The following is a 27,089-nucleotide window of genomic DNA, read 5'->3' on the forward strand; positions in this document are numbered from 1 at the left end:
AGCTTTTATTTTATACAGTTGTCTGTTTTTTTCATCTGAGTGTTTTCCTATTCATGTAAACACATTTTATGCATCAGTTGTATTTGACATATAAAAGACACTGAAATGATATTTAAATGGCATATAAAAGACACTGCCTGAGCTGCTGTAGGGCTTGCACAATGGAGCTCTTCCACCAGGCATTTGATTGAGGCTGACCAAATCTACAATACCTGCTGGGCCCATCAGAAAACCCCTCCCCAGGAACTGATCTCCGAACCGACCAGCCTATGGGACCATAGTGGACACTGGTGTCGGAATTGTTGTATGGAACTGTTGTGGAACTGTTATTACTGGTTACTGAAACTACTCTTACTATTGTGTTGTTTGAAGTTGTTGAACTGTATTTATCTCTGTGCTCTGCATAAACTTCCCTAAGCTGCAAGGGAGGGTGATCGATCGATCGATCAATCAACCAATTAATCAATGAAGTGATAAGAAAGAAGCAAACAAGGAACAACACCCATGATCTTGGGCAGAATAGAATCATAGAATCATAGAATCATAGAGTTGCAAGGGGCCACACAGGCCATCTATTCCAACCCCCTGCTCAACACAGGATCAGCCCAAAGCATCCTAAAGCATCCAAGAAAAGTGTGTATCCAACCTTTGCTTGAAGACTGCCAGTGAGGGGGAGCTCACCACCTCCTTAGGCAGCCTATTCCACTGCTGAACTACTATGACTGAGAAATTATTTTTCCTGATATCTAGCCTATATCGTCGTGCTTATAGTTTAAACCCATTACTGCGCATCCTTTCCTTTGCAGCCAACGGAAACAGCATCCTGCCCTCCTCTAAGTGACAATCTTTCAATTACTTAAAGAGGGCTATCATGCCCCCTGTGATACAAAGGATCACAGTAACCTGAGAGTCAGTGTGGTTTATTGGTTAAGAGTGGTGGGCACTAATGTGGAGAACTGGGGTTGATTCTCAGTCCTCCACATGAGGCTTGCTGGGTGACCTTGGGCCATTCATATTTCTCTTAGAGCTCTCTCAGCCCCATCTATCTAACAGAGCATCTGCTGTGGGGTGGGAGAGGAAGGGACGGTGATTGTCAGCCACTTTGAGACACAAGAAGCGTGCTAGGTGACCTTGGGCTAGTATAAGTTCTCTCAGAGCTCTCTCAGCCCCACCTGTCTCACAGGGTGCCTGTTGTGGGGAGAGGAAGGCAAGGTAATTGTAGGCGAGTTTGAAACTCCTTAAGATAGACAAAAGCAGACTCTGAAAATCTACTCATCTAACTACATTTATGAAAGCACATTTTTCAGACTGTTTTATGTATTGTTCTCTGTTATAATGTAAACCGCCCTGAGCCTCCGGGGAGGGCGGTTTAGAAGCATGATAAATAAATAAATAAATAAATAAATAAAATAAATGAGGTGGAGTATATTCATACTTCCAGCGTTCCGCAGGGCCTGCAAAACGGAGCTCTTCCACCAGATTTACGGTTGAGGCTGGGGCAGTGGAGGAAGATCGATGGGGCCCCCCTGGTGTTAAACTGCAAGTTGATTACTCTAGAGGTAGGGGTAGGGGTTGGGGGTAGAGGGGGGTTTCCGCCATGTTGTTGGGTTGTTGGTCTACTGTATTTATATTTTTTGTCCATTTTAATAGGGTTTTAATGGGGGGGTTTAACTGGAAACCTGTAACCCGCCAAGAGCCTACTTGGGAGTGGCAGGTAGTAATAATAATAATAATAATAATAATAATAATAATAATAATAATAACAACAACAATAGTAATAGTAATAGTAATAATAATAATATCTCTAGGTCAAACCTGTTTCACAGAACTGTTGGAGGGATAATTTTAGTTCAGAATTTTTATAACTTATCCTAATTTCTTAGAACAAAGTTTACTGTCAAATGCTGAATGCTATGTTGAGATATATTTTCATATATTTATACAGGTAGATCTAAGGACTTAATGGGTGTTTCTCAATGGTTGTGATGCAACCAGGTTTTTGCAGTGTTAGCATAGATATGATTAAGCACACATGGTATGTAAAATGGTTGAATATGAACAAGATTTAAAAAAATATATATTAAAAGGATGAAAGTAGTTTTTGGTAAGGTAAACGGAAGGTTGAAAATTGTTTGTGATGCTGACAACCTATGTGTTTGAACAATATTTCCCTATCTGCATTTTTTGGCAGCCCAGTGATATCTGTATATTAAAAATTACTTTGCATTTATGCAGCGCAAACCTTTCTGTATTCATATGAAATCCAAAAGAAATGGGATAGTTTTTTCAGCGAAGATCCAGTGCTAATCTTAATAATGAGATTTTTGTTACCCCCAGTTACAGCCCATTTCCCCACCGTTAAATGGCTTTCTTTTCTTATTAAAACAAAAATCACTTTGGTTTTTGACATTCATGTCCTTTTGTATGGGAAGTTCAGCCTTGCATCTCAATTGTATCCCAACTGTCCCGTTAATGAGATTTTTCCAAATGGCTGGAAAGTTAATTCTCAGTGTTTAGAAAAACATGCAACTGTGGTTGAGTCAGTTAGTGGGAAATATAAACGCTGGCAGAAGAGTTCTTTCATTATGAAGCACTTGTGCTTTCATTCCATAATTCGCTGGCTTTGTTGCAATCATAATTAATTCCACGTCTATGTATTCTGCGTAAGTGCTTCGAAATGAAAATGTTTCCTGGCCAAACCGATCTGATATGAAACAAAGAAAAAGAGCTGGGTTTTATACCCCACTTTTCACTACCCGAAGGAGTCTCAAGGCGGCCTGCAATTGCCTTCCCCCCCTCTCCCCACAATAGGCACTCTGTGAGATAGGTGTGGCTTTGAGAGCTCTGGCAGAACTAATCTATAAGAACAGCTCTTCAGGACTGTGATTAAGCTACGATCACCCAGCTACCTGTATGATTTGAATGAAGGAGCAAAAAATTGGTCTAACTCTTAGTACTGCGTTCAGAAGGAGATTCTACTGCCAGTTCCATGAACTGTATGTATGTTAGGAAAAATAGAAGGTTTCGGAGGAAAAGGAAGACTTAACATGAGGTAGATGGGCTCAATCTTGGAAGCCACGGACCTCCATCTGCAAAGCCTGAGAAAGGCTTTTAAGGAGAGGACATTCTGGAGATGGTTAAGTCGTAAGGTTGCCATAAGTCAGAAGCGACAAATGTATGGGTGGATTCATGTTTGTGTTCCCAGTGTCAGGGGTAGTCAAACTGCGGCCCTCCAGATGTCCATGGACTACAATTCCCAGGAGCCCCCTGCCAGCATTCGCTGGCAGGGGGCTCCTGGGAATTGTAGTCCATGGACATCTGGAGGGCCGCAGTTTGACTACCCCTGCTTCAGATGTTCAAACTTTTTCCATCAGAAGAAGGACTCCCCCTCCCCTCCAGGTCTTCACATCTCTAGTTATAGTTCTCTTTGCCACACTGGTCTAAGCAAATAGGTACATGTCTGATTCTTTTGAGTAAAGTCATAGATGGCTTGAGGTTTTCATGCTATCCATTTGGGTTTAAATCTCTTCTTAGAAAGCATGTTGTTCATTTCCAAGGGCAGAAAAAACACCCTATTTCAGCATGTGGCCTTGATTAAGAACGGCAGACTCTAATCTGACTCCCCACTCTTCCTCCACATGAAGCCTGCTGGGTGACCTTGGGCCTGTCACAGTTCTCTCAGAGCTCTCTCAGCCTCACCTACCTCACAGGGTGTCTGTTTTGGGGAGAAGAAGAGAAGGACCCCCCCCCTTCCAGGTCTTCACATCTCTAGTTATAGTTCTCTTTGCCACACTGGTCTAAGCAAATAGGTACATGTCTGATTCTTTTGAGTAAAGTTGTAGACAGCTTGAGGTTCTTAACGTGGCATCCTAAAAGTGTATTTTGAAAGTGAGGTGATCCGGGGGACATTTTTGTCCAGCACGGCTTCTGATTGACCGTGCAGATTCTGGATTGAGAATGCAGATTAAAAAAAAAAAAAAAAAAGGACAGAGGAGTCACTGCATTGCTGTGAGCAAGAATTTTTTTTTAACATTAACATTATCTTCATTTTGAAAGGCATTCTGTTAGACGTAACTTCTGTCGTGAATGTCGAAGATTGCCTTTTATACTTATGCATAACTGCAATGCCCAGCACTTTATGGTACCCCCACCAGTCAGAATTCCATAGGCACCTGCCAACTCAAAAAGGTTAGGGTAGGCTTTTTCAACTAGGGTTTCCTGAAACCCTGGAGTTTCTTGACAATCCTGGAAGGGTTTCCCAAATGGGGGTGGAGTTAATTAATTTTAATATATTTTTAAAATGTGTTAAACAATTATCGAGAGATAGGACCACATAGGGTCATGTTGACCCATCCACCCCTCCCAAAATGGCCAATGATGGGCCGCTTGGTGGGAAGGGGAGGGGCCCCGGGCAGGCCTGTACACAGCTCTGATTCCCGATCATATTCCGCACGATTGTCCCACTTCTGAGATTTCCCGAAGCTTGAAGAATGTTTCAGGGGTTTCTCAGTGGTGGAAAAAGTTGAGAAAGGCTGGGTAGTTTCTCATCACTGCAAGAAATCCGAGTTTTCCTAAATGTTCAGAACCAGCTGTACTTTCCTTGTATAAAACTTTTTCTGCTTACTTCTAATGAACTTACGGTAGGACGACAGTCAGCTGATCTCACGGCCCCTTTGGCCAGCTGGGATATTACATTCCTCAGAGAAGTTTAATCTTAGACCTTGTGTAAACTATTAAGCCAATTAATTCCAGTTGTGTGCCTCTGATATGGTATGCAGGCTTTCACAAGCATTGTACTTCACAGGTAATATCATTCAAAAGTAATGGGGGTGCAAACTATACAAAAATCATTTGAATAATACATTTTATTTAGGTGTATAATAAGCGGTCGGCATGATCTACATCGGGGGTAGTCAACCTGTGGTCCTCCAGATGTTCATGGACTATAATCCCCATGAGCCCTGCCAGCGGTTGCTGGCAGGGGCTCATGGGAATTGTAGTCCATGAACATCTGGAGGACCACAGGTTGACTACTCCTGATCTACATGGCCCAGGCTAGCCTGATGTCGTCAGATCTTGGCTGCTTAGCAGTCCAGCTCAGTTAGCATTTGGATGGGTTATCACTAAGAAAGTCCAGGGTTGTTAGGCAGATGGCACCTTTGAACATCTCTTGCCTTGATCCAGATGGCCCAGGATTGCATAGTCTCGTCAGATCTCAGGAGCTAAGCAGGGTCATTTCTGGTTAGGATGTGCATCGGAGACCACCAAGGAACTTCAAGGTTGCTACATAGAGGCAGGCAACGGCAAACCATCTTTGTTCATCCCTGCCCTAAAGCGGATGGCTCAAACTGGCCAGATTGGATCAGATATCTGAAGCAAATCTGGGGCAGCCCTGGTTAGCACTTGGATGAGGAATCCCCAAGGAAGTCCAGGGTTTCTAAGCAGAAGCAGGAAATGGCAAACCACCTTTAACATCTCTTGCCTTGAAAACCCCACTAGGACTTTTTACACACTGGGAACCTCACTGCCCCAGTTCCCGTGCAGGAGCACAAATAGGGGGTGGATGAGGTGCACCAGGCCAAATGCTCCCCCATGTCGGTGCAGGAAGAGGTGGAGCAACCTGCCACGACTAAAACTCCAGCCTGGAGCCCGGCATAAAGCCTCCAGTGCATAAACGATCTAGGAGTTGCTATGCCAGCTGTGACTTGGTGGCACTTTTCACCACCATAATAATTCATGTGTATTTAAACCATTGTGGAAATGTATCTTATTCATTTGTTAGTGAGTATTGTGCTTTGTTCAAAGTATTGCTCATTGCTTTCTTAAGGGATCTGTTCTTTGTGTTAGAATGGACGTTGAGGCCGATTTTAAAAGTTATAGGGAAATAAGTAGTCGCTGTTGTTTTGCATTACATACTTGAAATGCTTTTTAGAATGATCAGGGCGTATCCCAGAATGCCGTTGCATTGATACAGGAGAAAACTGGAATGAAGGGTCATCATATTTATTATTACTGTGATTGACCAAATCAAGAAAAGAAACACAGCGATTAAAAATTGAGTAACAGACAATGCGATAGATACAATCTGGTTTACAACATTAAAAGTTACACTGGTTACAAAGTATCAGCAGTTGCAAAGTATCAGCAGTTTTGATAAAACATCTGTAAAATTTATTTGTCCTTCTTGGGTGCTGGGTATCCTCTCCCAGCTCCAGCACAGTGGTTAAAGAGGAGTGGTTAAAGAGGAGCACTGTCTAATCTCAAGGACAGGGTCTGATGCTCCACTCTTCTTCCATGCGCAGGCAGCTGGGTTGGCAATCTCCAGGTGGGGGCCTGGAGATCTTCAGGAATAACAATATCTCCAGGCACAAGTTCCTCTGGAGAAAACAGCTGGCGTGAAGGAAGGAATGAAACAAAGAAAGAAGGAGAGGGAAGGAAAGATTAAAAGAAAAAGAGGGAGGGGAAGGAAGGAAGGAAGGAAGGGGCAGGGAGGGAGGGGGAAAAAAAGAAAGGCGGGAAGGATGGAGGAATGGAAGGAAGGAGGGAAGAATGAAAAAAGGAGGGAGGGAGGGAGAAAGAAAAGAAAAAGAAAGGCAGGATGGATGGAGGGAAGGAAGGAAGGAGTGAAGAATGAAACAGAAAGGAAAGGAGATGAAGGAAGGAAGACAGAAAAAGAAAGGGGGTAAAGGAAGGAAGGAAGGAAGGAAGGAAGGAAGGAAGGAAGGAAGGAAGGAAGGAAGGAAGGAAGGAAGGAAGGAAGGAAGGAAGGAAGGAAGGAAGGAAGAGTCCTCTTTTGGAGCCTTTGCAAAACTCCAGGATTCTCAAAACGCTGATTGCGAAAGTCTGGCCTAATCCAGAATGCTGTCTCCTATATTCTTAAGCCCATCGATATATCCTTCCCTACCAGCTCATTCATTTGCAAGTTCTCTCAACAACCCACTCATCTAGTTAGGTGCCCCATAGGCATGCAGTTTTGTTGATGGTGCTTGGCATCAGGAGGGCAATGGGGAGGGCAGGGGGGAGCTCAGGCAAGAGCAGTGGCAGTGTGCCCTTGGGGTATGCTGACACGGCCCTCCGTCCCACTGTGGCAGAATTCAGCATACGCGCAACAGCAGCTCATGTCTAACAGAACAAACGCCAAATACGTTTATTTCCAGTTCTTCTCTGTAATTGCTTGAGAACTGTTGTCACTAATGGGATATTTGATTTTGGCACAGCAGAGTTTGCCCAGTCGTGGTGATCGATGCTGAGCGCAGTAAATAAATTTCCCAAGAAGAATATTGCAAAAATAAGATGCTTGCATTTATTCAAAGAGATCCAGTTCACATTCAGGTTGCAATTGAAAGGAGGGAGAAAAGTCTAATTTAAAGAGAGCTTTCCCTATCATGAATGGCCAGCTAATCCAGCATCTCATATATGGGAGTATGAGGGAGTTGTATCTACAGGGGAGACCTGCAAAGACATGTGTCGTCATGAAAGGCCAGGTAGAAGAAGAAGAAGAAGAAGCGTTGGTTCTTATATGCCGCTTTTCCCTACCCGAAGGAGGCTCAAAGCGGCTTACAGTCGCCTTCCCATTCCTCTCCCCGCAACAGACACCCTGTGGGGTGGGTGAGGCTGAGAGAGCTCTGATATCACTGCTCGGTCAGAACAGTTTTATCAGTGCCGTGGCAAGCCCAAGGTCACCCAGCTGGTTGCATGTGGGGCAGCACAGAATCGAACCCGGCTCGCCAGATTAGAAGTCCGCACTCCTAACCACTACACCAAACTGGCTCTCTGGTAGGGAGAGGGAGAGGACAAAGCAAGAGAGTGGAGGGCAGCTCCCAGGTCCTAAAGCCCCCTGCAATTTGATAAACAGAACACATTCCATTAACCCCTGTCTGGAAGATCTTATCCCAATGCCTTTTCTGCTGCAAAATTTGACACTCAAAGCTACAGCCTGTTCATGCAGGCGCTTATTTAAATCTCACATAATTCAAGTCACCGTGGTTAACATTGCCGTTTGGGGCTGGCTCGTTTTTTGCTGTTTCGAGAATACGGAATTGAAAGATAGATGGGCTTCTATCGAGGTTAATTGGGTTTCTTCTTTTAAAAGCCTTGTGACATTAATAGCTGAAACCTCGCGTCGTTTACAGACTCGACATGCTTTTTAAGAATTTACTGAATGTGGGTTTCTTTTCCCCCTCCCCAGATTAAATTGCACACACAGTGGGGGTGATTTCTCATCATGAACCGCGCTTTTAGCCGGAAGAAAGGTAAGCACACTTTGACTTGCTTCGTACGGGGACCGCAAACAAGGTGAAGGAGAACTCAAATTGTTGCCAGGTGGAAAACTGATTTAGGAAAGGATGCCAACTCCCCCCCCCTTCCAGGTGTTTCCAGCGTAGGGAAATCTTCTGCGTGGAAAAAAAGAACTTTGAGAAATCACCCTTTCGAAATGCGAGAACCTCCGACAGTCCTCTCAGAATATTTTTCGCTGAAAGACATCTGGTAGTAGGCTTTTATTAATAAACTTTCCCCATCTGGCATCAATTTGAAGCTAGCCGCTATTATCTTTTTTTTTTTTTTGTCCGCTACGTTGGGAAAGCAGGCATCCTTTATGAATAGAAGTCCTTATATTACTGTAGCCCTGTAGACAAATTGCATCAAATCTGGAGAAAGGATTGCTTTTGAAATGAGTCCTGTGTTACCAAGAGACTCGAGTTTACAGCAGAGTTCTGAGTGTGGGCATTGGACCCCAGATTCTGTTCTCTTTATTTATAACACCAGATGGCTTGCAGAAAGAGTGGAGTCTCCCTTTCATTGCTGCTGTTCTTTCTGCCTGTCTTTCCCATTTTAGTACCTCTTCACCGTAGCACATGCTGCATTCTGGCTCCATGCACTGAAATTAGCCACGTGTTAAATCAGCATTCTGCAGACCGCCTACTTTCGTGTTTACCCCCTCCCTTCTCCCGCCCCCCCCCCCAAGATAAGCGGAGTGATATCTTTAGATTTCCACATTTATTACGGTACAGGGATTGGTCAACCACAATTTAAAAGCCCACTTTACATAGAAACGTAAAATTAATATAGAGAGATTCAAATTCAGAACCTTATTGTGCTGTGATTAATTATACATAAAAAGTTATTTAAAAGTTTGGATTACCTGTTTTCTCATGGACAATGTCTTAGCACAGAATTGGGCCGCTTCAGAGATGGTCTCATTGGAGCAGTCTGCCGGGGGGATATGTGTATAGAATTCATCTGATCTTCCTGGCGACTTGGGTAATAGGCATGAGATATGTAGAACTTTGTGGACTCCGGGGAATGGTAGAGGACAGGAATGCCTGCAGGATCATTGTCCATGGGGTCACAATGGGTCGGACATGACTTCGCAACTAACAACATGTGGAACCTTATATTTCTGTTCATATGATTCAGCGAGTTGAGCAGGTCCTCAATTTTGAACTGTTTAGAAGACCTTGAGAGCCAGCTTGGTGGAGTGGTTAGAGAGCAGCACTCGAATCTGGAGAACCAGGTTTAATTCCCCAGTCCTCCACATCTGGGTGACCTTGGGCTAGTCCCAGTTCTCTTACAGATGTTCTCGTAAATCGGTTCTCTCAGAGCTCTCTCAACCCCACCTACCTCACAGAGTGTCTGTTGTGGGGAGAGGAAGACAAAGGTGTTTGTCAGCCACTTTGAGACTCCTTCGGGTAGTGAAGAGTGGGGTATAAAAACCAAGTCTTCTTCTTTGTCCAGGGTGTCTAGGCTCAATGTGCAGCATTTTTGGAGTGTGTGGTGGTGGTGGGGTTTTGTCATAACTACCGAGTAGCTGGTAAACAATAAGCACCTTAAAAGTAAGATGTCCAGCCTCGAGGAAGCAAGCCTTAACTAAAAGGCGCTGTTATCTGGAGGACAGAGACTATCTTAACATAGTCTCTGTCCTCCAGATAACAGCGCCTTTTAGTGGTAAACTAGCTTAAAGAAATCAAATGAAACAGGGAAATGGGAGTCTGCTGCCATCTTGGTCTCAGAGAAGCAGACTCTGTGAGATCTCAATGTGCTGTGTTTCAAATGGTAGTGCTTTGCTTCCTTTGAAATCCTGAATTGAGGAACAAGACATTTTGGGAATTCTGCCTTCCTTCAAATGGGTGTCTCTGTGCCGTGGTGACACTCAGGGTACATCTGTCATGCTGTCCATATGGCAAAAATATCGGCTCTAGTCACAAAAACGACACTCCTGTCTTCATGACTTTGCTGTACAGTCAGACTTGGCCAAAGTACAATGGCCTTTTTAAAAACAGGGTTGGTTTTTGAGCTAGTAAAGCCTTTATGTGACTTCATTCATTTATTCATTCATTGACTTTTACCCCACCATTCCCCAAGAGGGCTCAAGGGTGGCTTGCAATAAAAATTGAATACAAAGTAATCAAAAATTATACAGTTTAAAATTTAAAATCTATTGTTAAAATTCAACTAGTCCAGTTGGGAAACCCCGTAACTACCACTACTTATAAATTATTGCACAGATTTCTGCCGGAGGGGACATATGGAGTGCTTAAGATGTTACCCGTGGGTGGACCTTCAGGCAGGGAGGCCAGCATCTTCTCAAAGTTAGCTCTGACCTAAACTGTAGGCTTGACAGAACAGCTCTGTCTTGCAGGCTCTGTGGAACTGATTAAGTCCTGTGTAGCTCTGATATTATCTCAGAGTAGTCCACCAGGCCAGGACCAGGGTCAATAACGCCCTGGCTGAGGTCAATTTCACCTCTTTGGGATGGTGTAAAAATTGAACTCTGACCCTTATGGTAAGTGGCGTTTTTGTTAACAATGAACACAGTTAGCATTGAGTATTAGCTTTCATATGCATGCATACAATAGTTTATTGTTTATTGTATAACAAGCAGCCTCGTGCTCCACTTGCCCCTCCCCAGTTTGCTTTGGCTGTATCATTGGTCGACAAAAGGCAGGAAATAAAGCACTCTCCAGCCTGCTGTTGATCCGGGTTAAAATCGATCAGAATTTGGCAGGATTTACAGTGGGGGAAAAAAGTAAGTGCAGATATGACCTATGTTTAAACTTGGTGCAAGTGTAACAATTGGAAGAGGAGGGATTTGCATCATAGTAATGGCTAGAGAACACAGCACACAAATTTCTGGCTCAGCCTCTTAAGGAATCTCGACTGATATGTATGCTGTGGCTCACGTGCTGAGATTTTCTGCGTGGCTAATGATGTATTGTACAATGCTGTGGATAGAACGTTGGCTGGACCATGTGACTCCAGGCTTGTTCCATCTATGCCTATTCCCAGTTTGCTTTCAGATTAAATTTAGAGTCCTTGTTGACCTTTAAGAAGAAGAATTGGTTTTACACCCCACTTTTAATATTCCCACTTTTCACTACCAATCGCTTTCCTTTCCTCTCCTCACAACTGGCATGCTGTCAGGTAGGTGAGGCTGAGAGAGCTCTGACAGGACTGCTCTGCGAGAGCAGCCCTATCAGGGCTGTGACTGGCTCAAGGCCACCCAGCTGGCTCCATGTGGAGGAGCAGGGAATGAAACCCAACCTGCCAGATTAGAAGCCACTGCTCCGAACCACTACACCAGGATTGTTGCCGCTGCAGTGGCCATCGGGGTGACGGTGGCAGTCGCTGGTGGTGGCCGGCAGCAGTAGGCGGTAGCAGGCAGCGGCAGTGACCGGCAGCGGCTGGTGGCGGCAGAGCAATGGTACTGGCCGCCTCCACACTACCTCCAGACTGTTGTGCACCCACACACTCATGCACACACTGCCTGTGGGCGTGTGCATGCTGCCCCTGCCACTGCTGCAGTTGGGGTCGTGGCTTCAGAGTGATTGAGAACCATTACATTACACCAACCATGCATTGCCCAATATACCTTAAGGACCGTGTCTCCCATATGAACTTTCCCATTCACTCTGCTTGTCTTTGGAGACCCTGCTTCAGTTGCCCCTGGGGAAACAGGGCCTTCTCAGTTGTGGCACTGGAACTTTGGAACCGCCTCTCCAGGGAGATTTGTGTACCTCCTCCTGTTGGTGCCTTCCACCAACCCGTGAGGATTCTTTTTCTTTCTGGCAGATGCCCATTAACAGTTAGTGGCTTTCCTTTCTGATTGTTTATGTGGTTTGGAGTACAGACTTCTAATCTGGCATGTCAGGTTCGATTCTATGCTCCCCCACATGCAACCAGCTGGGTGACCTTGGGCTTGCCACGGCACTGATAAAACTTTTCAGACCGGGCAGTGATATCAGGGCTCTCTCAGCCTCACCCACCCCACAGGGTGTCTGTTGTGGGGAGGACTGTAAGCCGCTTTGAGCCTCCTTTGGGTAGGGAAAAGCGGCATATAAGAACCAACTCTTCTTCATCATCTTTATTGAATTGTTTGAAATTTTTTTAAGTTGTTTTTAAATCTGTTTTTATGTTCCTCTGGGCGCCATTTTGGGGACCTTGACTGGTTAGAAAGGAAACACAAAAAGGGACCTAAGTAAATAAAATCAAGATAATTGTGGTGGCTGCTTTTTTAACTAATCAGCCTGCCGTGGCTCGGGTGGAAGACGCTGGCATGAGGGAGGGCTGCTTGCTCCCACTTTGCCGGGGCCCGGTGGGAACATGTCAACGTGAGCACGGCTTTCCAAGGGCACTAGGGCGGGTCGCTCTGCTCATTTACATAACAAGAAAGCTGTGGCCTCATTTCAAGTCCAAAGTTTGGGTCCGTGTCTTCTGTCGGCCCGGATCTTGCCCCCCTGCCTAGCAAATACATTGCTGCAGCTAAAATGGATTTATCAGCCCCAAAGCTAATACATCTCCGTCTTGCTCTGCCGACTGCAGTGCTGAAATAATAATGCTGGCCTGTGGTGCTTGGCTAGGAAAATAGTTTCTGTGCATTTCGTCTCTGCCATTTAAGGTGTGTGCGTTTTCCCCCAGTATGTATTTCTGACAGGCCTCTGGGGCAAGAAGGATTGGGGCTGAATGGGCGATTGAAGCGTGTTATGATTGGATGCCTGTTGGGGTTGCAGAAAGGGCTTATGCGAGAGAGAAAAGGAGTGGAGTGGGTGAAGAGTGAGATGCAAGGGGGGTGGGATCTGTGTTCATTGTGGAAGTCATTAGCCTGACTGGCAAGTGAGGAAATAAGCCTTTGGGCTAATTTAAGGATCTGCAGAGGGTGGTTCTGATCTGTGGTTCCTCCTCCCCCAATTGAAACAGAAAGCCTTCTGCACTTGATCAGGGAAGCTCAGAGGGGGGAGGGGAATGCTGGTCACAAAGCTGACCTACCTTTCCTGAAGGGGGGGCAAGGTCAGGTGAAGTCCATCCGGCACGAGTGCTTTATTCCTTCTCTTTTGACTCCCGAGCCAGCAGCCTCTCAGAAAACGAGGTAAATCTCTGCTGAGAGAAATGTGGGCTACTGGAGCTCAGTCACTTTAAAACAGAGAGGGAAACCTTGCAATCGTGTACCAGGAAGTCTTTGAACTGACACCCTGGCTAATCAGGAAGTTCATTCGCAACTTTGGAATTAATTGGAGCAGGAAGTTAATTCGCAAAAAGCAAAAATCTACACACTTACTGATGATGGTTTTTCAAATAGTGCAGCTTATATCCACTCCTGGATATCATGGGGGAAAGGTAGGGTCACTGTGGGTCAATCGTGCATGTTACAGAGGGAAAATGTAAAGCTCCCAGAAACAAAATGGAAATCGAATTTAGTGTAGAGGGGAGGGATTTATTCAGGCTGAGAGTGGATAAATAGCCCCATGCAGACTTGACCTAGGTATGTAGCCATGTTGGTCTGAAGCCACAGGACAAAGTTTGAGTCCAGGGACCACTTGAAGACCAACCATATTTAATTCTGGGTATAAGCTTCCGTGCCCATACAGACTTCTTCAAGTGGGTCTGAAGCAATAGAACAAAGTTTTAGCCCAGTCGTTTCCAACCTTTTGACTCTGGAGGAACCCCTGAAGGCTTCGAGGAGCTCTGGAAGTGGTGCCATGTCCCTTTAGAGAAGTGAGCACGGAACTAAGATGCGGGAGTCAGCCAGTCAATCCAGTCATTTACCATTTCCACTGTGGAGAAAGAGACTAGGCCTGTAGAGCAACAGGGGACGTCGGCCCCAGTGATGTCTAGTGATATCAGCAGTCGCTGAACTTCTGGGAAAGCTGCCTAGCCCCTGGGGAACTCTCTCATGCACCCTTCTTCAGGTGGGTAGCTGTGTTGGTTCGAAGCAACAAAAGAAAGTTTGAGTCCAGTGGCAACTTATAGACCAAAATAAGTTTAATTCTGGGTGTAAGCATTCATTTGCCTGTTTGTTTTATTGACATTAAAGGATCCCCTTTTCCCCCAGAGCCACCCCCACACACTGGCCATTCCTTAAACCAGTGGTCCCCAACCTTTTTATCACCAGGGACCGGTCAACACTTGACAATTCTACTGAGGCCTGGAGGGGGGTAGTCTTTTGCCGAGGGATGTCATCGCCGCCTGAGCCCCTGCTCCACTTGCTTTCCCGCCGGCGCCCCTGATTTCCTGCCGCCCGCTGGGGAGTGCTCAGCAGCAGCTGCACGGTGCCACGTCGAGGGGGAGCCCCAGCCATGGCAGCTGCCAGACAGCACCAAAGTGCAGAATGGCAGGGTAGCCCCTGAGACAGCAGCTAGGGAAGAGGACGAGGAGGAGCCGCGGCCCGGTACTGACTGATCGACGGACCGGTAACGGTCTCCGGATCGGGGGTTGGGGACCACTGCCTTAAACAACGAAGCCATCGTGTTCTTTAGGTCCAGCAGAGAACTCTAAGGCAAGAGAATTTGGTGGCCATGGAAATAAATCGGAGACACTACAAAAAGGAGTCTCAGAAAAGGGCAAAACCTTTGCATGACCCATTTTATGAAGTGGAATGAACCTGGCTCCACTGGCAACAGAAGTCACAGAGGGGATCATTGTTCCCCCAGATGGCTTCTTCCTACTGCACCCAATCCGTGCCATTCTTAATAGGAACCCTGACCTTTCAGGAGCAGGTTTTTGGGTAGTGCAGGGCCCGTGGGATAAAGGGGGAGTGGGAAAAGTCTGGTCTATGAGCAGAGCTGCTTGCTGTTCTCTGGATCCAAGCCTGCGTTAAGTGCTTAGATTTTTTTTTTCTGGCTTCCCTTTTCTGTCTGTTGTTTCTGCAGTGAAAATTCGCGAAAGCAACAGAACTGTGTAGGTGCATTTGTTATGCAATTCTACACTCTGCGTTCGTATACTACTGCAAAAACCGCCCACGGATTTGGGGAGATGGCAAGAGAGTGAAAGCACCCAAACAGATTGTGCGTTGCTACATCAGTCCAAAACAAAACCCACATAATAGCTTTTATTGGGACTAGCCTAGAGTTACCAGATGTCCTCTTTTATGGTGTCTGTCCTGTTTGGGGCTCTTTTTTGTTTGTTCTTTTAACTGATTAAAAAGTCCACTTTTGGAGTTGGGGGCTCTTTTTTGTTTTGTTCTTTTAACTGATTAGAAAGTCCAGTTTTGGAGTTGGACGGTTAGGAATAGAACAAAGTTCACGGCAATAACCCTGGTTTAATAGGGGTATTTAAAATGAGATTGGTCATAACGATGGCTTGTTTGAAGAAGTCAGTTGGAAAATATGCCCTTGTTTTCCTTTTCAAAATACAGTAGCCCAAGACTAGCCAAAACCATAGAGCCTCTTGTGGCGCAGAGTGGTAAGGCAGCTGTCTGAAAGCTTTGCCCATGAGGCTGGGAGTTCGATCCCAGCAGCCGGCTCAAGGTTGACTCAGCCTTCCATCCTTCCGAGGTCAGTAAAATGAGTACCCAGCTTGCTGGGGGGTAAACGGTAATGACTGGGGAAAGCACTGGCAAACCACCCCATATTGAGTCTGCCATGAAAACGCTAGAGGGCGTCATCCCAAGGGTCAGACATGACTCGGTGCTTGCACAGGGGATACCTTTACCTTTAGCCAAAACCAAAGAATCATAGAGTTGGAAGGGAACCCCCAGGGTCATTTAATCCAACCCTCTGCACAATACTGGGAACTAACAACTACCTGCCCGCCCACAATGACCCCAAGTCCATGCCCAGATTTTATTTTTATTTACTTTGTAGTTACCCGTCAATGATGCCCCCATAAACAAAACAAGTGCAAACATTCAGGATCTCCAGATTTTTTTCACCAAGCCTGATATTTTAAACCCATAAGCGGAGGAGTGGGGAAGTATCTCTCAGTCCACGTCAGTGAGGCCTTTTCTTGTAAGCATCTTTGGGGAAAAGCCGCTCAGGAGTGCCAGTTTTAAATTGTGCTGGTTGCAGATTGCATTTAAGTCTTTCTTTGAGAAAGCAGCAGAAGTGGAAGGATCTTATTGCAAAATTGACGAGCAGCAAGAGGTCAAATAGCATTCTGGTACACAATGAAACGCACAAGTTCCTGAACTGTCTGAGAACGGATGAAACATGGCAGTCAATTGTGTTATGTGTATGGAGGACAGCAGCTCATCACAGTTATGTACTGTATATACCAGGGGTAGTCAAACTGCGGCCCTCCAGATGGCCATGGACTACAACTCCCATGAGCCCCTCCTAGTGAACACTGGCGTTTGGCGGGCTGCAGTGCTGCCACAGTGGTGGCTGCTGGTCCTGTGTGGTTGCCGTCTTAGATTCCCAAATGCTATGGTATATCTGAAGGCCTCCAGAGGTACACCTCGGTACACTGGTTGAAAAGCCCTTGGTTACAGTGTCAGATTAGGATCTGGAGGACCCAGGTTCAAATCCTCACTCTGCCATGAAAGCTTGCTGGGTGATCTCGGTCCAGATATTCACTCTTGGCCTAACCTACTCCACAAGGCTGTTGGGATAACACAGACTAAAGAAGAATTCCCTTTGGGTCCCCATTAAGGAGGAAAGTGGGATATACATGAAGTAACTAAAGAAATGAATAAAGCCCTATGTCTGCATTTTATATTATGAGTAGATATGGGAAGCCTCTTTTTTTCCCCCAATACTGCTTTTTTCCCTGAAATCTTTTTTTGGGGAAATGGATTATCCTGTCTCAGCAGGATATTTTCTTTTACAATCATAAATAACAGGTTTGTTATATGGTGTTCATATATTTAACCCTCCAATATATTTCTAAAACAATCTAACATGAAGCCTTTCATGCAAGTCTCTGAAGTATCAAATCATAGCAAATCATCCTGTACACCAAGGAAAAGCAAATATTGAAAAAATATTTTCAATGCAATTCTCAAATGCAAAAGAAAGATGCATTTCTGTCTCTAGGGACAATGCAGTTGTCAGAAGAGAAGGAAAAAGGCTTTGGTTTCCTTTTGGCTTGTGGGTCTTTCAGGACCTTGTAGATCCAATTGTTACAAAATATTTTTTAAGTAAATTGTGTTGTTATTTTTGGAATAATCTGTACATTTAATATATCAAACATCATACTTTTATGTCAAGCCAATTTACACACATTGCATCTTGTGTTCCCAAAGTAACAATGTGATTTTTAATCTGTAAAGAACGCTAATGATTAATTTTTCAATTTTTCCAAAAAAAATCTATTTTTTTACTTGAGAAAGTAGTTTCAAAATTTCCAGGAATTTTTTCACCTGTAATAGTGAGTAACCAGGGGCTATTATGCATGTACCAGTTTTCACCACAGTCAGTTCACTGACCCTTTTAAATCATCCTTTAAAAAAAAATTGAAAACATTCCCATTTATGCATGTGCTCTGATACTGTGTTATGTTTTTACAGCAATTATGCATTTGAATCAGTCCTAACAGTAACTCTGGGAGTGGGAACTTCCTCCATTGTGCTGCAGTGTCACCTGATCGCCACTCTAGCACATGCTGCTGGCAGGTCCTCATGAGAATTGTAGTTCATGGTCATGGAGACTTCAACAAGAAATTTCCGTGGGGATATACAGGCTTTTGAATGCCCAAGCTACCACCTTTCCCCCTTTGAGGTGTACTGTTTGTCATAGAGAGCGGGCAGGATTGACCCCAGCAGACCACAGGTTCCCATGTAAACATAAAGCCCACATCATCCCCTCCCCTCCCCCATGAAGTTTTTGTTTAATCACTGGTGAGTCCAAAATGGGAACCTCCACCCATAGCCTAAAGCAGCTCTGCTTCCTCATTCTTCTGCAAGACAGAACTAACATTTCAGACAGCCACTGAGCCAATGCACGGTGGCACAGGGAAGATCCCTCTACTTTGCTGGCCTGATAAATTGTCAAGCAACCCCCACCCCAAACAATCCTCCCTATCCGATCATAGACTTCTGCTGCACATAATTACCGGTGTGGTACAGTTCTACAGAGAAGCTATTGCTTTGTAGTCCCAGGAGTATTTGTGGAAGGCTGTAGCAGGAAATGCCATGCGTATCAGAGGAGTATTCCTCATTTGCGTGGCTCGGTTGCCAGGGAGACCCAAAAGCAAAAGGCATGTTCATGTGATCATTGACACTGAGGAGGCTGATAATCAACAGCAGGCATCTCGAGCTCCCATTGGTGGACAAGGGACTAAGAGCAGGAAAGGGTCTGTTATAGGGGCTTTGGGGAAGAAACCAAAAACACACTAACATTTATGCTTAAAAAAGAGTGTCCTCAATATCATTGTGAAAGAAAAGTCATTGCAAAGCTAGTTTTAATTACTGCCCTGAAAAAACACACTCGATGCTATGGGGCAGGGGAGATGCAGATTCAAAAATACTATGGTGGGTTTCACACAGTAAAAATGATGCCATGTGCAGAAATAAAAACAACAATGACTTTGGGGGCAGACGTTTTGCAACGTTTCCTGCCCAGAACTGGTTTTAAACCAGGTTTTAAACCTTACAGGATTCGTGGCTGTGGGCCAAAGAAGCTTTGTTTACTTTAGAACTGTGATGGCATTAAACACTGATGTGTTTACCTGCTATTAGGAACAGGTTGGTTCATTTATAGCTTTTCAGGAAAGTTAAAATACAGAACACAGGAAATCCACCGTACATGACACCACACCAAGGTTCCTGTAAATCTCTTGGGTTTTTGTTGCTCCTCCACAAATGCAAAGGGAAGGGGCTGACAGGCATCAAATACCCCACCACTCATGCTTGATTGGCAGCCATTCGTTTGATATTGTAATTTGTTCATACAGGAAATTCAGGGTACCTTGATAAACACGGAGGTATGCCCTGGTCTTAGAGAGAACATTCATTCCTGGGAAGAGAGTAATAAACTCTTCAGACTCTGGGTTGAGAGGAGATGAGTTTCCTTTATGGAGACAAATAGGCAGGTTGCAGGTGATTGTTTGCCCACCTGCCAGGAAGAGGCATGACAGATGGCTATTTGGATATTCTGAGATGGGCCATAAAGAGGATGCACACCTGGATATGGTTGTAGATAAGGTGCAAAGTAATAACATGAGGACTCAAACCCAATTTCAGGATAGGTCAAAGCTCCTTCCAAATAGGATAAGAAAGATTTTAGAAGGCTACACACACTGTGCAAGGGGTGTAGGGCAAGAACTGAGGAAGGGAAAAAATGGAGTGGAGTCTGAGTCGACCAGCCTATGTTTTCTGAGTTCCGGTGGGCTTGTGTCCATTTCACAGAAGGACCACCTTGACCACCTTACCAAGTCTCATGTTTTTAATTCTTAGTTCTGGAATACTTTGTAGTGTTTTGATATAATGTTTTCAAGTGCTAAGGGGAATTGAGATTGTGTTTTATTTATATATTTGTTTGTTTATTTATTTGTTTGTTTTAGATTTAGATTTCTATACTGCCCTTCCCTACTGCTCTGGGCGGTTGTGGAATGCTTACATGGAATCTTTAAACCGCCCGTGGTGCCACGGGCGCCACGGACTATATAATTCGGTAAGGGGGGTAGAGGTGGGATTAGTCCGTGATGAGGAAGGGTCCGGATTGGACCCTTCCTCATGACAGACAATCGGAGGGACCAATCGCCTGCCGATTGGCCCCTCCGATTCCCAGTTCCTCCCGGCCTGACGCGGCGAGAGGCGCGAAGCGACTCTCGCTGCATCAGGCCATCGACCCAGGGAGCCCCCGATTCCCAGCTGAAGGAACGCGGCTCGCAGTTCCTCCCGGCCTGACGCGGCTGCCGGGGGTTCCCTGCCTGGTGGCCTGACGCGGTGAGAGGCGCAAAGCGCCTCTCGCCGCGTTAGGCCGCCGCCCGAGGAAGCCCCCGGCAGTCGCGCGAAGCGCAGCTGCCGGGGGTTCCCTGCCTGGCGCGCGCCGCCTGTCAGCGCGCCGCCAACTAAACGAGCTCGCCGACGACGACCAGCCCGCCGCCGACCAGCCCACCGCCGTCGCCGACCAGCCCGCCGCCGCCGACTGAGGTAGGACCTAGCGCCCGCTGCATTCCCCTGCAGCGGGCTTGATTACTAGTATTATAATAATGCAATAAATAACAGGCATTACATAACATGGCCTAACATAATCATAACATAACACGATAACCAGAAAAGCTCTTTTCTAGTAAAGCTCTTTTTTCCATTTAACAATTTTGGATCGCGCTCAAAAGTTCTCACCCAAACCTCTGACTGCTTCTACACGTGGAGACCAGAAATTCCTCAGTGGGCTTTGGACAGTCTACCAGCCTGGGAGGAGGGTATGTGAATCGGGTCACACACACCAATAGCCTCTGTCTGAGTGCCTCCTCCTCCCATTAGCTTGTCTGTCTATCCGGAGGCCGGCCAGTCGGCTTCCATCCCCCACCCCCGACCACCCCCTCCTCCTTCCAGTTCCCTCTGAGGCTCGGAGGCTGCAGATCCCTGTTGCGTGAGAGCTGCCCCTGCCAGTGAGTTCCTTTCCCGGGGGCCTCCAGCCTGCAGCCTTTCCAGGTCATGGAGGGAGGGAGAAGCCATCTGCAGAGTTCTTCCACTCCCCACCCACCCCCAATCTAGCTCCCATTGAATTCCTGAAGGCAACAGGCTTTGTCCCTAATATATCTTGAATAAAATTGTGTTGGTCTTAAAGGCGCCACTGAACGCAAACGTAGTTCTGCTGCTTCAGGCCAAATTGGCTACCCACTTGAAAGCTAAATAGTATAGTGTTTGACAGTGCTCAGTTGTCGAATGGCCCCATTTAAATCCCATTTTGGTAATTAGCAATGACGTTATTATCTTCTACCCATTCTTCTAATTTAGGTTTTAAGTATCTACCGTACATCTTCAATGCTACGTTAAGGAGACTTGTTGGGTGGTAGTTATGTGTCTCGTTCTTATTGCCCTTTTTGTAGATAGGTACAATTATATTAAAGCCTCTTGTGGCGCAGAGTGGTAAGGCAGCAGACATGCAGTCTGAAAGCTCTGACCATGAGGCTGGGAGTTCAGTCCCAGCAGCCGGCTCAAGGTTGACTCAGCCTTCCATCCTTCCGAGGTCGGTAAAATGAGTACCCAGCTTGCTGGGGGGTAAACGGTAATGACTGGGGAAGGCACTGGCAAACCACCCCGTATTGAGTCTGCCATGAAAACGCTATAGGGCGTCACCCAAAGGGTCAGATATGACCCAGTGCTTGCACAGGGGATACCTTTACCTTTACCTTTTTACAATTATATTAGTCATCCACCCTGCCAGCAGATCACCTGCTGCATTGATTCGGGTAAATTCTTTAGCCAAAGGTGGGGTCCACCAGCTTATGAAAGTTTTGAAACATTCTGGGGAGATCAGGACTTCACCAGGAGACTTCCCAACCTTGAGTGATGACATCAGCAACCTGGTCTCATCTTCTGTGACTGGTAGCCACGCTGGCAAGCTGCAAATATCAGCTACTAGATGTCTCATATGGATACTACAGTCAATAGTTTTAGATGATCTTGGTCATTGACATTTCTATGGTTTAAATCCTTTAAGAAAGACCATAGAAGTACACCTTGTTTGACTGACATTCCTTCCATGCCTCTACGAATGGCTTTCGCCTATCAAGCTATGCCTCCAGCCCTGCAATTTGGCCGATTCTCGAATACTCCAAGATGTCAATGCCTCTGTGGGCGTGGCTACTTGGAAGCTGAGAATCTCACCCATTACATCTTAACAAGCCCATTATATGATGAGCTGAGGAATAAATTTATTTTAAAGCTAATTCCAGATGCATCTACAATGTCTGAGCATGACAGATTGATAGTTTTATAGTCTGATATTCATCCATATATATCCAGTAGAATGACTCTTTATGCCCTTGAAGCCAGGAAAATTAGAGTGAAACCACTATGGGAGGGAAATGGTATCCTAAGAGTTTTAAATCCTAACTTAAACTGTTAATGGATTTTTATCTGTCATTATCTTTTTAGCTGAATTATGTAGTTAATTTTTTTAAATTTTGCTTCCTTCAATATGAAGGCCTTTGACCAATACAATAAAACTGCCCCGAGCCTCAGGAGAGGGTGATATATAGATGTTATTAATTTTTTTTAAAAAAAAGCTTTCTAGTACCATTCCTGTTGATATTTGTATTTCATACACCAAATTTATTGTGCATTCAAATTTTACTGAATATGAAAGGTTAATAGCCTGTGTACTTCTATGTCACTGTGACACTTTTTTTTTGGTTTGCAGTTAGAGAACTAGATGAGTATATGTGCATGAGTTCTGATTGGTGGACTTGTTGTGATGTCACAGCAGGAATTTGCCTTCCCTCTTTTTGTTGACTAAGCTTAAATGCAGCTGGATGCGTCAAGAACTATGCAGTTTGTATAGCCAAGCTGGATTTGGTTATACAGTTTTACGTAAGCATAATTTAAGAACTAGGGTTATAATTCATGGATCTGTAAGAAAAAGAATAATATTTGGTGGATCATCCAATAGCTTTATCGAATGCTTGATGCTGTCTTTTGTTGCTTACTTAGAATGCAAGTCATTGTTGGTTCTGGAAAAGCCAGCAAATATGAAGAATTGGGATTGTCTCTCTTCACTGTCATAATATTCCTAACAGTCTCTGATTTATATGCATGACTTCCTATTGGTTGACTTGTTGTGATGTCACAGCAGGAATCTGCAGACTCTCTGATTATTGACTAAGCTTAAGAGCAGCTAATTATTATGGTCTCTGCAGGTTTTTCGAATTTTAATCCCAAGGTCTTTGTGTTGATGGAAGTAGAACTTGGGCCATTGAAGGACATTAGAGTCCCCAACTGGTCAAGAACCATCAATTAAGTTTGTAGCTGAGTAGATGCATTTATATGATTCTTCCTGAAAAACGTCTCATGCATACTGAGTTCAGCTTTGACCAGCCAATTTACTAATAGCTGGTGGTGATTTTTATCTTCTTACCTATAACTGGAGAAGACTCTTGCGAGTCCCTTGGACTGCAAGGCGAACAAACCGGTCAGTCCTAGAGGAGATCAACCCTGACTGCTTCTTAGAAGGCCAGATCCTGAAGATGGAACTCAAATACTTTGGCCACCTCATGAGAAGGAAGGACTCCCTGGAGAAGAGCCTAATGCTGGGAGCGATTGAGGGCAAAAGAAGAAGGGGACGACAGAAAATGAGGTGGCTGGATGGAGTCAGTGAAGCAGTCGGTGCAAATTTAAATGGACTCCAGGGAATGGTAGAGGATAGGAAGGCCTGGAGGATCATTGTCCATGGGGTCGCAATGGGTCGGACACGACTTCGCACCTAACAACACAACAACATAATTGCAAACTTGAGATAGATTACTAAGGAGGAAGAGAAGTGATGAAAACAACTTTATTCCGCTTAACATCGTATTTTTGGAAGAACAGGGATGTCATTTGTCACTGCAAGTCCTTGAAACGTCAAAGACGGTTAACGCTTCTTTGAAAACCTAGCTGCAGCATTATTAGCAAGGAATCTAATATGCTATTGCCAATCCGAAATTAGCAACACGTCATTTTAATAAGCTGGCAGATAAATCCATTTATAAAGACCGGTTGTTTGGAATGGAAGAAGATATTCTGTACAAGGAAGATACGGCTTTCAGTATCCTGACAGAAAAATGAGCACCTGTCCCTCTAAGGGTTGTTGCATACAAATTATTTCTAACCAGAGGTAGTTAACTGGGGAATATACCCATGCATACCAGGAGACTAAACTGTAGCAATATTTTTTTTTCTGTTGTGTGAAATCCTAATGCTCCACTATTAATTATTAAATAGTTAATTAAAAACACTTGACCCATAGTCGTAATTTGAGAGTTGTTTTTTTGTACCCCACATTTTACTACCCAAAGCAAGGGTAGTCAAACTGCGGCCCTCCAGATGTCCATGGACTACAGTTCCCATCAGCCCCTGGGGGGATGATGCCAGTGAATGCTGGTAGGGGCTCATGGGAATTGTAGTCCATGGACATCTGGAGGGTCGCAGTTTGACTCCCCTTGACCCAAAGCCATCTCAAAGTGGCTTGCAGTCGCCTACCCGTCCTCTCAACACAACAGACACCCTGTGAGGGAGGTGGGGCTGAGAGAGCTCTAACAGAACTGCTCTGCAGGAAAAGCCCTAAGAGAACTGTGACTGGCCGAGGGTCGCCCAGCCATCGCATTCTTATTTATTTATTTATTTTGGGGTTTTTATTTCCTGCCACTCCCAGAACCGGCTTGTGGCGGGTTACAGATAGCCCCAAAATTAAAAACCCCAATAAAACCCCATCCAAATATCATAACAGGACATCAAAATGACAACATATATATAAATAATAAATAGAAATGGTGGTTGTCAGGACCAAGCAGTTGAGACCACGCAGATTCACGCCACAGACATCACTCTCGGGCTCCGGGATGAAGCTTTAAGTAAGAGTCTTTATTGATAGAATCAGGACCAGGACCTACAGATCACGTAAGCTCACGGACAGGAGTCTTGACAGAGACGCCGGAGGAGGGGGTTGCAAGGAATATATACCTGTGCTGTGGGAAAGGGGCAAGGAGTTGCAATCAGGATGAGCTTTTGAAATGCAAGCGGGAGGATGGGAGGGGCTCTGCTCAGAGGGCCTGCAGAGGTGCCACAATTCAGCAGGAGAGCCAGGAGCTTCATAGGATAAAGCAGCCTTAAAGAATGTGGACCCTGGGTCAGGAACTCGGGGTTCATCACAGTGGTATAATCCACTACCCGTCCCCCCGTCCCCATGACAACATCCGATCTAATAGGGGAAAGGGTAAGGGGAGAGCCATAGCTGACCCTGGCCTGTGCAAAGTGTAATGCTGTACCATTTCAGGGTACTGTTGAGGGGGATTCCACACCTCATTGCAGAAAGGATTGAAAAAGTATTCTCCGGAGTATTTAGGACGCTAGGAATGCGAGGGTCACGCAAGGCAATCAGAACTTATTTTTCCAGATTACAAAACTAATCTTCAAGAATGTTTGCTCGACCGCCAGTATTTTCCTCTTTGTCCCTTTGCCAATTGGTTGTGTAGCCTAGAAAGAACTGGTAGAAATAAGTATGATTTAACTCAGTGAGTCCCAAACTGAGAAAAAGAAAACAGGGCATATGCCATGATTGATTAAGTCTCTGGTGCAGTCAGCTGAGTGGTGGCCATCTGCATCGTTCACTTCTTTGACCTTGCATATTTCCTGTTGGGCTCCAGTGGTCAGCATTGGTCAGTTTGGCCACTGTAGGAAGCTGCAGTCCCTCAAGAATATGCTGAGGGTTGTCTGAAGTAAACCAAACATACCTTTATGTAGAGGAATCCTACCCAGCAGATCGCCCAGGCCGGGCGTGGGCAACTATGGCTCTCCAGATGTCCATGGACAGCAGCAGAAGTTCATGACATCCTGCCAGAGCTAGATAGTCATCTGACAGAAATACTGATTTTATGAACTTGGGCAGATAGTGAGTGGGTGGGCAGGAAGGGATGTGCCAGTTTTTGGCTCTTGTGGCCCTTCCTTGCATACCCAGGGAATTGCTGATTGCCACTGTGGGATGGTAGGTGAATTCCCTACAAGCCAGGCTGGATGCTGGAGATCTTTGGTGTGTGTGTGTGTGGGAGGGATCACTGGTGCATAAAATTGGGGTCACTGTGGATGGGCAGATAGTTGTGAGTTCCTGCATTGTGCAGGGGGTTGGACTAGATGATCCTGGAGATCCCTCCCATCTCTATGATTCTAGGGATTCATAGAAATGATAGTCCATGGACATCTGGAGAGCTACAGTTTGGTCACCCCCGACCTAGCCAGTTTGCCAAGAGCCATAAGAAAAATCTGGGCGGAAATGGCTCCAGACAATAGTGGTGGTACAATGTGCCATTAAGTTGCAGGCACCCAGTAGGGCTTTGAACATGGGATATATTCAGAGGTGGCCTGTCATAGCCTGTCCTCAATAGCAATCCTGGACTTATTTGGTGGTCCCCCATTCAACTACTCACCAGGGCCAAACCAGCTTAGCTTCCAAGATCTGATGGCATCAGCTTAGGCAGGGCCATACCAGTTAGGCCCTGGCCCTAGTTGAGGCCAAGTTTTATCTCCCATGGGACAGGGACCTTAACCAGATTTGAGATGCTTGATCTTAACATTCTGGGGGGTGGAGGGGGATTATACAGTCACTAGAAAGATAGCCCGCTGTAAGAGGGATACAGCGGGTGCTAGGAACTCACCCAGCATGGTGTCCCGCGGCGACGGCTGTCTCTGGCGGCTCCGTGCGCCGGAGGAGGTAGGGAGGCGGCGGTAGCGGCGGCAGGGAGGGTCGCGGCGGCGGAGGCAGGGAGGCGGTGGCAGCGGCGGCAGGGAGGGCCGTGGCGGCGGCGGCAGGGAGGCCCCGGCAGCAGGGAGGGCCGCGGCGGTGGCGGAGGCAGGGAGGTGCCGGCAGCCGCACTCTGCGCGACTGCCGGGAGCTCTGTCTGGCGGCGGCCTGACGCGGCGAGAGGTGCTTCGCGCCTCTCACCACATCAGGCCGCCGGGGAGGGAGCACCCGGCAGCTGCACTCCGCGCGGCTGCCAGGGGCTCCCTCAGGTAGCGTCCTGATGCGGCGAGAGGCGCTTTGTGCCTCTCGCCGCATCAGGCTGGGAGCAACTGCGAGCCACGCTGCGCCGCGGCTCGCAGTTGCTGGGGCTGGGAATCAGAGGGACCAATCGGCAGGCGCTTCGCGCCTGCCGATTGGTCCCTCTGATTGTCTGTCCAGAGGAAGGGTCCAATCTGGACCCTTCCTCATCACGGACAGATCCTGCCTCATTACCCC

General features: G+C 46.0%; 1 protein-coding gene across 9 annotated transcripts in view; it reads left to right on the forward strand.

Moving 5' to 3' along the window:
* GULP1 (GULP PTB domain containing engulfment adaptor 1) overlaps window positions 1-27,089 on the forward strand; it is a 267,536-nt gene that overhangs the window by 131,222 nt on the left and 109,225 nt on the right. For all 9 annotated transcript variants that reach the window (XM_077319443.1, XM_077319442.1, XM_077319440.1 and 6 more), the window contains one exon: window positions 8,189-8,252. In XM_077319443.1, the coding sequence (XP_077175558.1) occupies window positions 8,225-8,252 (28 nt within the window). In that variant the 5' untranslated portion in view covers window positions 8,189-8,224. The remainder of the gene's footprint in view (window positions 1-8,188; window positions 8,253-27,089) is intronic.

Source organism: Paroedura picta, chromosome 2 (assembly GCF_049243985.1).
Source record: "Paroedura picta isolate Pp20150507F chromosome 2, Ppicta_v3.0, whole genome shotgun sequence".
Classification (NCBI taxonomy): Eukaryota; Metazoa; Chordata; class Lepidosauria; order Squamata; family Gekkonidae; genus Paroedura; species Paroedura picta.